The 14,141-nt window shown below is 41.1% G+C and overlaps 1 protein-coding gene across 3 annotated transcripts in view; it reads right to left on the reverse strand.

Moving 5' to 3' along the window:
- Window positions 1-14,141, reverse strand: part of TRIM9 (tripartite motif containing 9) — a 126,324-nt gene that overhangs the window by 19,404 nt on the left and 92,779 nt on the right. For all 3 annotated transcript variants that reach the window (XM_006160532.1, XM_006160531.1, XM_006160530.1), the window contains exons 6-7: window positions 9,329-9,486; window positions 7,280-7,418 (exon numbers count right to left, since the gene is read on the reverse strand). In XM_006160532.1, the coding sequence (XP_006160594.1) occupies window positions 7,280-7,418; window positions 9,329-9,486 (297 nt within the window). The remainder of the gene's footprint in view (window positions 1-7,279; window positions 7,419-9,328; window positions 9,487-14,141) is intronic.

The following is a 14,141-nucleotide window of genomic DNA, read 5'->3' on the forward strand; positions in this document are numbered from 1 at the left end:
AGGAATGCTATTCTATTAGACAGAACTCTAACATGAGTCTTAGAAGGCATTCAAGTCCTATTTCTGGCTGGCATATCTGAGAGAGTGCACGTGTAGCTACACTGAGCTGCTTCATTTCACCAGATGTTTTCAGATACCCAGCAGAAAAATCTGAGAACGGTTCTCCCTCTCTTCCTGTCCTTTGGTTGAGGGCAATGGTACTTTTCTCATGTTAGTGCCACAGTGCACTGCACTGAGAGCTGGGGGTTAAAAGCCCAGGTTCTGACTTGTTACTTAGCCTCTCAGAAGTTCAGTTTTCCCACATGTCGAGTAGAATAATAAAAATATCTTCCTCATAGACAGAATAAGGACCTGTCCCCAAACATCTACTTCATCTCCTGAGCCTATGAATATGTTCCCTTTCATGACAAAAAGGACTTTGCAGATGTGATTATCTAAGGATCCTGAGATAAAGAGATTATCCTGTATTATCTGGGTGGGCCCAAGGTAATCACAAGTGTCCTTATAAAAGGAAGCCAGGAGGGCCAGAGCCAGGAAGAGAGCGAAAGGGGCTAAACTGCTGACTCGCTGACTTTTTTCAGAGTTTTTTTTTGGTGTCTTTTTTGTTTGTTTGTTTGTTTCCCCTATAGGGCATGTGCCCTCACTGTAGAGACAGAAAGAGAGACAGAAACTGAGAAATCATCCTCCAGGGGGCATGGCCATACCACAATCCCTTCTCCTCCATTCTCCTTGGGATTTTGGGCATGGACACACATGTGCCTGGTATGAGTTTCAAGCCTCTGGGTCTGGAACTGGAACTGCAGTTAGCCACATGGAATCTAGCACCTTAACCACTATGCCACCTGCGTGGCCCCTACACTGCTGACTTTTAATGTAGAGGAAGGAGCCACGAACCAAGGAAGATAGGACAACATAACGGGAGCTGGAAAAGGCAAGGAGATGAAGTCTCCCCTAGAACCTCCTGCAGAAACACTGCCCTGGTGACATCTCAGTGTCAGTCCAGCAAAACCCACTTAGGAGTCTCACTTCTAGAATTGTAAAGTAATACATTTATGTTGTTTTAAGTCAAGAGTGTGTGGTAATTTGTTATAGCAGCAGTATAAAAATAATACATAGGATCAGTGTGGATGGTTGCAGCAGCAGAGCAGGGGAGAGTGTAGATATTAACAATGGCTACGGAGTTTTAGTGTGTGGTCTATGTAACTGTCTTAGGGTGAACAGAAAAAAATAAAATCCCTATGTTTTCCTGTAAGACCTTATAGTGAAACAAAATGGCTAGTTTTTTTTTTGTTGTTGTTGTTGTTTTTTTTTTTTTTTTTTTTTTTTTTTATTTTTTTTTCTTTTTTTTTTTTTTCATTGGATTTCAGTATCCTAAAAATATTTTCTGGCTGTCATATTGCTTTCATTTTTTATGGAATGTTCTAAAGGACATTTAAGAAAGTTTTCAGCATCTTGACACAAAATGAAGTAGGATTTTATGTGTGTTTTTTTTTTTTTTTTTTTTTTTTTTTTTTTTTTTTTTTTTTTTTTTTTTAATATGATTCCTTCATTGGATTTCAGTATCCTAAAAATATTTTCTGGCTGTCATATTGCTTTCATTTTTTATGGAATGTTCTAAAGGACATTTAAGAAAGTTTTCAGCATCTTGACACAAAATGAAGTAGGATTTTATGTACTAAGGGGTTTTTTGGGGGGAGGCCTATTTCATATTGTGATTTATGGAAATACAGCCTTTCAAGATATACTCGATACCAGAAAATACACTGATTTTAAAATGTTTTACACGGTACTCTTTCTAAAATGGATTGTATGCTTTCTGATCGTCTAAATCAGAAGAGTTGCCACAGAAGGCCCTCTTTTGATTTTATTTTTGTCTCTTCTCGGCTTTTCCAGTTACCTTCCTCGCCCAGTACTGCCCACGATCTCAACTCACTTCTATAACAATCTCTCCTATCTCTTCTAATGTGACACTGTTAGCTGATGTGGTCTTAGTAAACGGGGCAATGAGCTCAGCGGAGCGCTGTGCAAGCTAAGAGTAAGTGAGAACCGAATGAGTGAGGTTCCGACTGTGAGGACAGTGAGAGCTTTCGTGCCTGGACTTTTTGTTGTTGTTTTGTTTGCATTTGTGCTTTCTCTGCCAATCAGAGGTCCTTGTTCTTACTTTCTGGCTATAAGATGGCAATCTAGATTACAGAGTGGACGTCCTGGTGCTAGACAGAGAGGTAGCGGTACCATAGATTTTAGGTGATGAAGTAAGGTGCCATGAGTTTAGGAGGGAGGAGTAAAGCCCGTGTCAGGCGGAAGCTGTGCTTTTCATGTCTCTGTGGTCTTGACCCAGCCCATACCTGACATAACTGAGATGCTCAACTAATATTTCTGAATGACGGAGTTTCCTCTTTGTGGACAGTTGGAGACAGATTTTTGAAGTTTCTGCCTTGTGTAACAGTTATTCTCTGTTTGCATCTGTCTCTCCCATTCTCTCTTCTCTAGGAAGCTTTTCCTCTCTTTAGATTACATTCATTTCCCTGTAACTTATTTCATGTAGTTGTCAAATGCAAAGTAACTGGAATATTACTTCTATGAAAACCCACACCCAAAAAACCCACAACTCTTTCAGGAACATTTTTGTTGTCAGAAGTCCTGCTTGTTGGTTGAAATTAAACCCTAAAGAGTAGAATTAAGGTGATATAAGAAAATGGAACGGTTCATATGTTCCTGGCATTAAAATCTATGTGGCAAGCAATTTGGAAACATAGATCAAGGGGCTTAAAAATGTCCAAACTCAGGGCCAGCAGGTGGTGTAGTTATTAAGACTCCCACATGGCCAAGCATGGTTCAAGACCTAGACCTGGCAGCTTGAAAATCATGCCAAGCATGTGCTTGAGTGTCCAAAATCCTGGGAGGAGAATGAAGGAGAAAGAACTGCAGTGTGGCTATCTCTCCGGAAGGTGATTTCTCACTTCCTGTCTCACTCACTCTCTCCAGTGAGCACACGTGCCCTATGACAAAAATCTTTAAAAGATGATCTTTGGTCCAATAATTCTACTTCTAAGAATCTGTTCAAGGAAGATAATCTTTTTATGCAAAGATTTGTGTTAAAAAGTATTTACTGCTTGGAGGTTGCAGCCCTCCGTGATGTAACTCCCCCAAGAACTGGTGAGTGGTAGCTCTCGCTGGCTGACGAGGCTGCCTGAAGCAATTTTGCTCACTTGCAGAGGGCAGAGGGGAATCCCAGAGAACTTCTTTTGTCAGCCAGTTAATGGTTTCAGTGAGTTATTTCAGCCCCAGGAATATTACTTTTCCTCTATTTTAAGTTTTCCTTAGATAAAACAAAAACAAAAACAAAAACAAAAAAAACAAAAACACTGTCTGGGGGCCAGTAGGTGGTGTAGTAGTTAAGGTGCTGGATTCTCACATGGCTGACCATGGTTCAAGCCCTGGATCTGGCAGTTTGAAAAACATGCCAGGCGCATGTGCATGCATGCCTAAAATCCTCAGAGGAAAATGGAGAAGAGATTGTGGTGTGGCCATCCCCCCTTGAGGGTGATTTCTCACTTTTCTTTCCTGCAAGTATATGAACCCTATGGCAAAAAACAACAACAACAAAACAAACAAATAAACAAAAGCACTGTCTGTTTGGATAGTTGGATAGACAGAGGAAACTAGAGGAAAATAAACAAAAAGTTTCTTATCCTGTTCTCAGCTCTGTCTAATATTTTATGTGTGTGTGTGCAGGAGCAATCTGTCATATAGCATGAGCCTCAGAACTCCATGTATTAAAAAGACCTTTACCTTTTTACACAATGTTTTAAACAGACACTCTTCTGCAGATGGTTTCAAAGACTGCAATGAAGCTGTCTTGACTAGTAAGTGAATTACTTAAAGATACATACAAACTAGGCCCAGTCTCATGGGATAGTCAATAGCAACCTGAAGTGCAGTGATGAAGGCCATGTGGCCAAGCATGGTTTGGATCCCCAGGTTGGCCTTGTGTGCATGCCCAGGGTCCTGAGGAGCCAGACGGATGGGGAAAGGGGGTCTTGGTATAAGGGGATCCTGTCCAGGGTTTTTCTCTCTCTTCCTGTCTCTTTCATGCACACACACACTCTCCATCATGAATAAAATAAATACACCTAAAAAAAAAAAGATACACACAACTAAGTTTGTGAGTCTCATTTTTCAATTTCATTAAAATTCTCCATTGCTTTCAGTTATAGTTCTTCTTTCGCCAGGGTAATTTGGTTTAGACGTGTGACAGGCCTTATATGCATGACTGTCTTAGATGCATCCCTAGGAACTTTGCTTTCAGGGAACTAACCAAAGTTGAACTCGTATAGTAAAGTATTTTACTTGCTGTTTCTCTTATAATAACCACTGAATTCATTTGAATTATTTTAACCACTGAGTTAAATCACTTTTCATTGCTTTCCTGACCCATCCTTCTATAAAACGTGTCTTATTGCTGATCCCCTTTTCTTTTTTCACGGTGTTTATTGCTCTTTGTAAATATGGAACCGTGTGTCTCTGTAGGACCTCTCTCGTACTAGCCTGTAAACGCCAGGACAGCAGGGGTTCAGTGCTCCATACCACAGTTCAGCACACAGTGGGCACCTGTCAACACTGCCCAACAAATAGACGAATGAACAGATAGATTTGCCCTTTAGGCAGAAAAGATCAGAACTCAACAACATTACATGAATATGTCTACATCATTAGGTAGACACTGATCTCCCCTGATAATGTTACCTTCAGGTGGGTGGAAGATTCTGTGACAGTTCCGAGACTATCAGTGATAGAAATCTCAGACTAAATGCAGGTAAGTATAAGTAAGACTTGCTATCACAAATGAAATTGTTCCCATTTGTGATAGACTGCTTGGAACTTTGGAAAGGGATTAACTCTTGCTTAGAAGAATCTGAAAGATTTTGTTATCACAGAAAGCAAAAACGAACTACCCATCCATCCCCCAAACCAGCAAAGACAAACATTCTCTGAAATGAACCTTTCTAGGAACTGAAGGAAAGAAGATTAATAAGGTATAACTGCAGTGAATGTATCAAAACTCTGTTAATAGCATTTTCCCCACTGGTTTCTAAAAAACACAACAAGATATATATTATTTGATTCTGTGGGCTTCCCTGTTGTTACAAATCCGTAGCAATCTTTATTTTTTTAAAAATCAACTATTTTCTATTTTTTTTCCCTTGCTTTCTAAATCTCATCTCACTGTTTGAATGAATTAGAATGAGGTAGAAACAAATAGAACAAACCAAAGGTATGGAGAAAGTATGTGTGTGAACTTTATTTCATCATGAGAAAATCACTTCTGTGCAGTAACAGAGAATACTGATATCTACATGATGATAGGTTTGTCTTTATATTCCGATACATACCTTATATTTGTATACAATATATAAAATTCATGGAGGAAATTAAATTCTACAGTACAGTTTCTTTGTTGGAAGAGAACTCGTTCCGTTAGTTTCGTTTAGAAAATGACCCCCAGTTCTGTGACTGTGGTACCGAGGAGCGCGGTTCCAACCCTGTAATTTATTAAATTAGACACCATAATCTTATGTACATGAAAAGAAACTGAGAAACTACATCTTCCTGCAGAATGAAACGAGAGACGTAAGCGCTCAGGCTGCTATGCTAGTTAACGGATGTGAGCAGAATAGTATATTTCCGTGATGTAGTATGAATAGGAAGTTTTCTCACAGGAGTGATGACGAGTATTAGCAACATTGCTGCGACTCTCTCTGCTCTGCCGGCATGCACTTCACTCTTCAGTCAAACTGCCCAGGACACCCACGGGAAACGAGACCAGCACCACTGAGGGCCTTCTGCACTGTGCCTAGGAAAAGCTCTGGGAGGGCTTTAGCACTTAGCATGATATTTTAGGAAAAGAAGCAACTGCTCTCAAACTGATAGGTATTCCAGAGAGAAGTTGCTAAAATGATCATTCTGGGGGAAGAAGCTCTAACTACCCCATCACTGTAGTTGAAAGGTAATCTGTGGGCATTTTCCCTTCAACAAGTCCTTCTCTTGGAATAGCATCATGTCACAGACTTCAAGGGCTCCCCGGAGCACTGTTTCCGTGCCTAGGGGTCTTTTACCTTTGCTGTGAGATTCGAAGTTGTGCTTGTTTTTAACCATGTGAACCATTTTAGGGGCGATTGGCACATGCTGTGTTTTGTGGGAGGTGGGAAAAACCACCACCATAGTTCTTTTTAGTTAATATCTTGAACTTGAAAATAAAAAAAGAGCAACATAATTAGTTCTGCAGAGGAAAGTTATGGAAAATGCCAGTGGGGTGTGTGTGTGTGTGTGTGTGTGAAGGAGGGTGACTTCTGTGATTAAAATGAGACCCAAAGATCTCTAAATGCTTTGGCCTTGGCCATAAATTCCACTTCATAAGTTTAATTTCACGTGTTGTGGTTGCACTTAAAATAAAGAGAAGTTAAAAGCCTCAGAGGCTATACTGGTCATCAGATTCAAGTCTCTCTTCCAAGGTGGATTACTTGTCTTTGATGACCATAATAGGTACAGTATAGCCAAGAAGCAAAGGTTCTCTGGAGATTAACCTTGGAAGGTGGCCGTGGGCAGCCTGCCAAGATGAGAAGGCCCAGCAAGGATGAAAATGTGAGGTAATGCAGAGTTGCTGGTCTCTTCCTGTTTGATGCCCACAGGAAGTCTCAGTCCTGCTGCCACTGGCTTTAGGGCATGAAATGGAAGTAGTCCCAGCTGGCTAAGCCAGGAGTGGCCGACAGGCCCACCCTGACCAGCTCTAGCACCCCACGACCATGTGAAACATACCCAGTCATACAACTCCACAGCTGAAAAGAACCTAGGTCCCCCCTCAGGAACAAGCAAGTACTACAAAGTAATTTAGAACCATCTGAGCAAAACTGGGAAATGACGTGTGTCGGTGGAGGATGAGCACCTGCTCTAGAGCCTACATACATTTGTCTTAGACACCCAGGGCACCTTCAGGCCCTCGCGTTTCAGCTTCTTCAACTGCAGTTATTTAGAATGTTACCCAAGGAAGCCGACGGCCCGAGCCATTTGAACTGCCGATGTGGAATCTTTGGTTTGATCACATCCACATACCACGGGCTCTCTAAAGGCAGGAGAGGAACAGCGGCTCTGTGTCAGAATGCAGAGCAAGTCATGGAAACACGTCAGGAAAGTGGACAGTGGTGGGGTTACCTCCGGGCTTGCCAGCCATCCTAGGTGCCACGCAGTTCTCGCTCGGAGGGGTACTGCTGAAGGGCCTTACCCTCAGACGTTTGGAGGACCAGGGTCTTGCTGTACTGGCTGACTCCTGTTTTGTTGAAGGCCTTGACTCGAGCATTGTATGTGCTGTTGAAGTGAAGACCATCCACGGTGCACATCGTCTCCTTTCCAACATACACTTCCTGAGGGTCAGCAAAAAATAGGACATCTTAAATTTAATGTGAATTCTTGTGAGGGGCGAGGGAGGCCGTGTGGCTGAATGGTTAGGAGCACAAGCTGTGGCACCAACCTGGCCTGGATTTGAATCCTGAGAAATATTGGAGCATTTAACTGACCCTTCTTGGCCTCAGCTTCCTAATCTGTAAAACGGGGACGATGACCTCTATTATGAGATTGGTGTGCAGACGCTATAAGATCATGTGGGCAGACTGATGTGCATAGTGCCTTTCTGTGTTTAGCATTGACCCAGCAACTTAATAAATGGTCATTATTAGCAGCGAGCTCTTCAATGATTAAAGTTGGGTGCTTATAGTTAGGATTATGTGCATTAGTACTAATTTGGCATTTATACAATATATTATATCTATTGAGCTCTTTATCCATCAGTGTGGTTTGTAAAAATATGTTTGTGAACAAGAAAACATGAGCATGGCCTCTATGCTGGGTTTATAACCTGTTGGTAATTTCAGGAACTGTCACAACGACTACACTCAAAACCATGGGAATTTAGGTTTTCATCACAGCACAGAGGGAAGGGGGAGGAAACAGGGAAGGGAAGAAGAATGACATTTCAAAGGCTTAAAATAAACCCTGGCATAATGCATCCTTAGCATAGGTTAGGCATTTGCCTCCCTCTTCAGCTGTACACTTTGCAAAATTATGCTGGCGTAATGAGCAAAAATCATTTGCATTCAAAGTATAGCCTTAGTATCTGCAATGGGTTACTAAGAAGACTGGGGTCTTGGCTGGCCCATCAACTTGTTACTACTGTGGCAGGTCCAAAAAATGTAATATGCCCTCTCATCCAGTGCTTCTCAAACTTTATGTACATATGAACCATCTGAGGATCTCATTAAAATGCAATTTCTGATCCCGTAGGATTCTAGCTTGGGGTTGGAGACGTAGGACTTTGAAGAAGTTCCTAAGTGAAGCCCGTGCTACTGGAGGAGGATTTCATTTTGTGTAGGAAGACGAGATATAACCTGAAGACAGTGGAGGTGTTGGTGGGCTTGGGCTGGGAACTCTGTGGTTTCTCACGGTAGGCCATGAAATGAGAGGAAGGAACCCAGAGAAGAGAGCCATGGGTTGAGTAGAAGGGATAAGTGGGATTCAATTCCTTTTTTAAAAGAACAAATTCTATTTTTTTAAAAAAGCTTACTTCCAGGACCAGCAGTTGGCATAATGGCTAGGTCGCTGGACTCCCATGTAGTTGACTGCGATTCGAGTCCCGGACCCAGTGGCTTAAACTCATGCCGAGCACGTGTGTGTGTGTGCCCGAGATACCGAGAGGAGAATGGAGGAGAAGGAATTCCAGCGTGGCCATCCCCCCTTGGGGTTGATTTCTCACTTTCTATCTCTCTGTCTCTCTCTGTCTTTCTGGCAAGCACATGCGCCCTATAGTAAAACCCTCTCAAAAAAAAACCCAAATCAAAACAAAACAAAATTTACTTTTTCTTTTGAGAGAGAGAGAGACATCCTGATCAGCATATCATGCACCATCCTCCCCCTCCCCTTGCCCTCTTAGCTAGGATCATGAGCATGTGTGTACCAGGCATGTACTGAGCCCCCATCTTCCATTTGGAGACATCTTTGGTAGAGCAGCGTATTATCACTGGCGACCAAACCAGCCCAAGGGATTCAATTATTTTAATGTTATTGGGGCTCAAGCAGGAAGGAGGAGCCAAATAGGATACTCCTTTGTCCTTTCTGAGGGTACAAGGAGAAAGCAGGTCTCAAGTGAAGGGAAGGTCGGCCCTGCCAGAACTGCTATCCCCAGGAGAAATGGGGAAGCCAGGCCTGAGCTCCACTCCACGTCCTCTGTGAGAGTCAACGATTTTCCCTTTTTTAAATAAGTAGTAGGTCCTCCACTTACCCGGAACTGACCACCACTGCCGTCATCCAGCTCCAGAATGTATCCGTCTGCGGGCACCGTGGACAGAGGCGGCTGTTTCCAGGACAATGTAGCGCTGTTGTTATGGGTGCAACATTCCTCCAGCTGTAGGATGGGGGTGGCTGGGACTGGAGAGGACACTAAACAGAAATGAGTGTAACCCTGGCGTCTGTCGAACTGCAAATGTCTTAGTTTCTTGGAATGATAATCTCTCCTACCCCCACAAAGAGCAGTTAAGAGCAGCCAGCCTAGGCCGTACAGGGGCCTTGAATGGGATCCACCCAGAGCCTCCAGGACTGGGGCTGGTTCCCAAACTCCTGCGAGCCCTTACTGTGAGCTTAGGAGGCACTACCTCAACTGTGGTAGTTGCAGGGAACAGGCGTATTTACTGAGTGGCTCTATTCTCACGCTTGGTGTCATCCCTGTGGGCAGTGCTTTACATGGAGACGCACTAAAGCCTATTTCATTGAAGCCCTGTAAATAATTTTATCAAAAAATTTATGCCGAGCCTTAAACCCCAGTTTATAAGATATTTTTGAAAAATAGCTTTGAAATCACTGTATTTCCAATATTCTTTTTTTTTTTTTTTTTAAATAGGTGATTGTTTTTCAGGTCTTATTTTCATAAGAAGCTGTAGTAGTGAGTTTTTGAAAAATTGGTACCAGGTGATGCAAACAACAATCTCTCACTTTTGAAACATTGGAGGGGCCTGGCATCATTCTCTCAAGGCAGCTGAACCTTGAAACAGCAGTAGGTCAGGTACAGAGCACCCAACTGCGGGCTCGGGGTAGTGTGGAATTAGACGGGGGCGTGGCAAGGAGGCTCAGGTGCCCTCACAGCCTGTGAGAACCTGTCACGGTGTTACTGTTCATACTGTCCTCTCCACGTTTTGTATTGAGAGCCTTTTGTGTTACTTAAAACTGCACATCAGCTGTGCCTTCATATATAGAAATGGTAGTTAATAAATACCAGTTCTTAACATACGAACTCAATATATATAGTTGGAACAACATTTTAACCAACTGCTTAAAAAACTTTTTTACCACCCAAACACTCATTATTATTATTATTATTTTTGTACTTCAATAACAGAACAGCTTGGGCCACATCCAGGGACATTTAGACGAACAAATGTTAATTGTGGAACACCTGGTGTGCTGTACCAAAATTGGACTCTGTGTACCATGCATTGAATTAAATATGCTTCTTGACAGTCACCCCAACCAAGATATTTACTTTAACAGCAGTTTAAGAGACAGGTTCTATGGTGAATTACCTAGAAAACAAAAGCCATAACTATGACCTAAGAGATATGAAGGGGCAAGCAAGTCAATTACCTTATGCTTAAGGAAAAAAAAAGCTGTGATACATTACAGTAAAAACAAGTTTGAGCAACTGAATCAAACATAATTAAAGCAAAATTATTGACTATTTAATAGGAAGTGGGTAGTTTAGAAAGGAAATCATGTTTTAAGTTTCAATGCACAGGATATAGGTGGAATCACTTTTTTAAAAAGAATTATTTATTTAAATGTATTTATTCATTCATTCATTTAAATTTGACCAAAGAGGAACAGAGAGAGGAAGAGAAAGCAAGATGCTAGGTGTGGGACTCGAACCACGGTCAGCCATGTGAGAGTCCAGCATCCTAACCACCATGCCACCTACTGGGCCTTTGGATGGAGTCTTGTCAGAGAACTCTGGCTACTGAAACCTTGGAAGTCCCAGAGCATCTGAGTTTGGATGGAAGGAGATAAATGCTTGCCTTGTTCAACAAATAAACAGTCCTGTAGGACCGGATAAAAACAGATGGAAGGTCTAACTCCTTCTAAGGATTCTAATGAGTATTTACACAGAGACAGACATCTCCCAGGAGTTGCAATTGGAGGGTTAACTTTAAGACATTATAAATATTAAGGACTTATTTTGTTACTCAGAACTTAGTTTCCTTATTAAAATAATACATTTTACTATGTTTACTGTGAAGTAAAATATGACATGTTTAAGCAAACCATTTTTCAAAGGACTTCTACAAACATGAATGATTCCCCCTGGGATATTTGTTCTCCAGTGTCCTTATTAGTTAGAACCTACCCTGAAACAATTTCCTTGGACTCACTTATTTTATTAGCTCCATTTTAGGCATTTCCCTTTGTTCATGTTTCAAATAAGTCTACAGAATCAAAGAATAAGATCACAGGATGGTTCCAACCTAAATCATACAAATGTTTGCAATGTCTCTATGAATTTCAAATGTCCCTGTGTAGCTCTAGGTATAATTAATAGATTAATTGAAATACAAGATGTCATATATAATTAAAAAACATTAGAACTTCATTTGTAATACTCAGTGCATATACTTTAAAAGACCAAAAGGATAGAAAAATGGCTAACCTCTCACTAATATCCAGATCTAATATTTTCCTAGATTTAAATAAATAAGCAAGTGAACAAAAAAGCAAAGTGGGTAGTAAGACAGAAAATAACTTACAGACATTTGCATGAGTCTAAATATATTTCTTAATGTGCTAAGAATTTTTTTCTTTATTTACCTCAAAATGTTGTTGTATAAAAAGGCAAATGTGACAAAATTATTAGCAAAGATTTAAGCTAGCACTGAAAAATGTAGATTTTATAGTGGGTGTTATGTTACCCTATTTTACCTTATTAGGTATAAAATAAATGGTAAGAAATCCAAAATATTTTCAAATTTATTTATCGCTTATGGTTTAGAAATGGGTAATATTACATTTCCTGGGTGAAAAATCTGAGAAAGAGCATCTTATTTTATTGAGACTCCTGTCATTGGGGCTGCCATAGCTATCTTAATCTTTACACTTAAATGATAATTCCAGAACATCTTTGTTTTTTCCTTAAGAATGTGTTTCTCCTGACCTGATCAGAATCCTAGCATTTAGCTCTTTTTTAAAGAGAGATTTTTGCTATAGGGTGCATGTGCTTGCCAGGGAGACAAAGAGAGATAGAGAGAGACAGAGAGACAGAAAGTGAGAAGTCACCCCCTAGGGAGTATGGCCACACTGCAATCTCTTCTCCTCCATTATCCTTTAGGGATCTTGAGCACACATGCACACGGACCTGGCATGAGTTTGAGTCCCAGGTCCGGGACTCAAACCGCAGTCGGCTACATGGAAGTCTGGTGACATAACCATTATGCCATCTGCTGGTCCTTTAGTATTTTTTTAGTCTATAAAATTAAACTTTATTGGGACCAGCAGATGATGTAGTGGTTATGTTGCTGGGATCCCACATAGTTAACCATGGTTTGAGTCCCGGACCTGGTGACTTAAAACTCACACCAGGCACATGTGCATGCATGTTCATGATCCCAAGAAGAGAATGGAGAGAAGGAATTGTGGTGTAGCCATCTCTCTTGGGGGGTGATTTCTTACTTTATGTCTCTCTGTCTCTCTAGTGAGCACATGTGCCCTATAGCAAAAATCTCTCTAAAAAAAAAAAAATCAAAACTTCAGGCTAAAAATTCTCCTCTTAGATACAAGGAAGCAGTTATTTTTGATTCCTTGAAGAGGTCTGATGGAGCTGTGGTTCAGATTAACTCCAACAGTGGCTTCTTATACCAATGCTTTTAATTGTCCTATTTCTTTAAGGCTGCTCTATTTCAAATTCTATCTCACATTGTCCTTATTTAACTTTTTTCACTGATCTTTCAGATCATGAACATTCACAACCGCCCAGAATCATCTCTGAAAGTAAGTGGAGTATGGTGGACAAATGAGAAAAGTGGCTGGCCTCCCACCCTTGACAGAGAATATGAATCATACACTATGCTATTCGAACACGTACTGAATGGCAGACAGCATGGTCAACATGTATTAACTCATTTAATTTCCGCACCAACCCCATAAAGTAACTACTGTTATAGCTCTCATTTTGTAGATGAAGAAGCTGAAACCCAGAAAGATTTCATGGCTAGTAAGTTGGAATTTAAAGCAAGCAGGCTTGCTCTGAGCCCGTGCACTCAGCATTGCATTAGATTGCCTCTCCAGTCTAGTCTTTGCAATTCGGTACTAGAGGAAAGTCTCCACACTTAATCTCAGAAATTTCTTTCTGTGTTCAGTCATTTGAACACTAAAGATTCCAAAGGACTAATGGGAGATACTAATAAAATATTTCACCTTCAGAGCCATGACGGTTAAAAATACAATTTTATTGTATCATCTTCCCTGAAGTTTCATTTGGAGCCTGTCATCCCTCTTTATGGTGGCTGAATGATACAGATGGCATCTGAGGAAAGGTTAGACTTTTGAGGAACCCATGAGCTATTTCTGAAAAGCTATTCCTGGTACACTGTTCAGGATAAACATGAACATGTATGTTGAGGACGTACCTTTCAGAACCCAAACCATCGAGCGTGAACAGATTACACAGCACTCTCTGTGGTTGGTGGGAGAGGCTGTTCAGATCACACTGTACTTGGCCTTGCCCTTGGTGCAGACTCAGGGCTTTCACATTCAAGATGAGTTAATGAAGATAAATGCCTCCTTAGGTGAGTGGAGGCACTGAAAGGGATTAACAGCCATTAGTCTGTGTGCTAAAAAGGCTTGTGAGAGCTTAGGTCACTGTTTCATCCTGGTTCAGAATGAACACACTGGCATTTCAGTACCATGACTCATGAATCTTGGGATACTTTGTGCACTTAGATGATTTCGGGTAGTAATATTTTTCTGGGAGAGGGTAGGTATCAGAAATCTATTCTTAAACAAGTTGTGGACTCATTGAAAGACAAGAAAAAAAGACTTAAAATTTACTTCCCGTG

This window comes from Tupaia chinensis, unplaced genomic scaffold (assembly GCF_000334495.1).
Source record: "Tupaia chinensis unplaced genomic scaffold, TupChi_1.0 Scaffold000688_1, whole genome shotgun sequence".
NCBI classification, from domain to species: domain Eukaryota; kingdom Metazoa; phylum Chordata; class Mammalia; order Scandentia; family Tupaiidae; genus Tupaia; species Tupaia belangeri.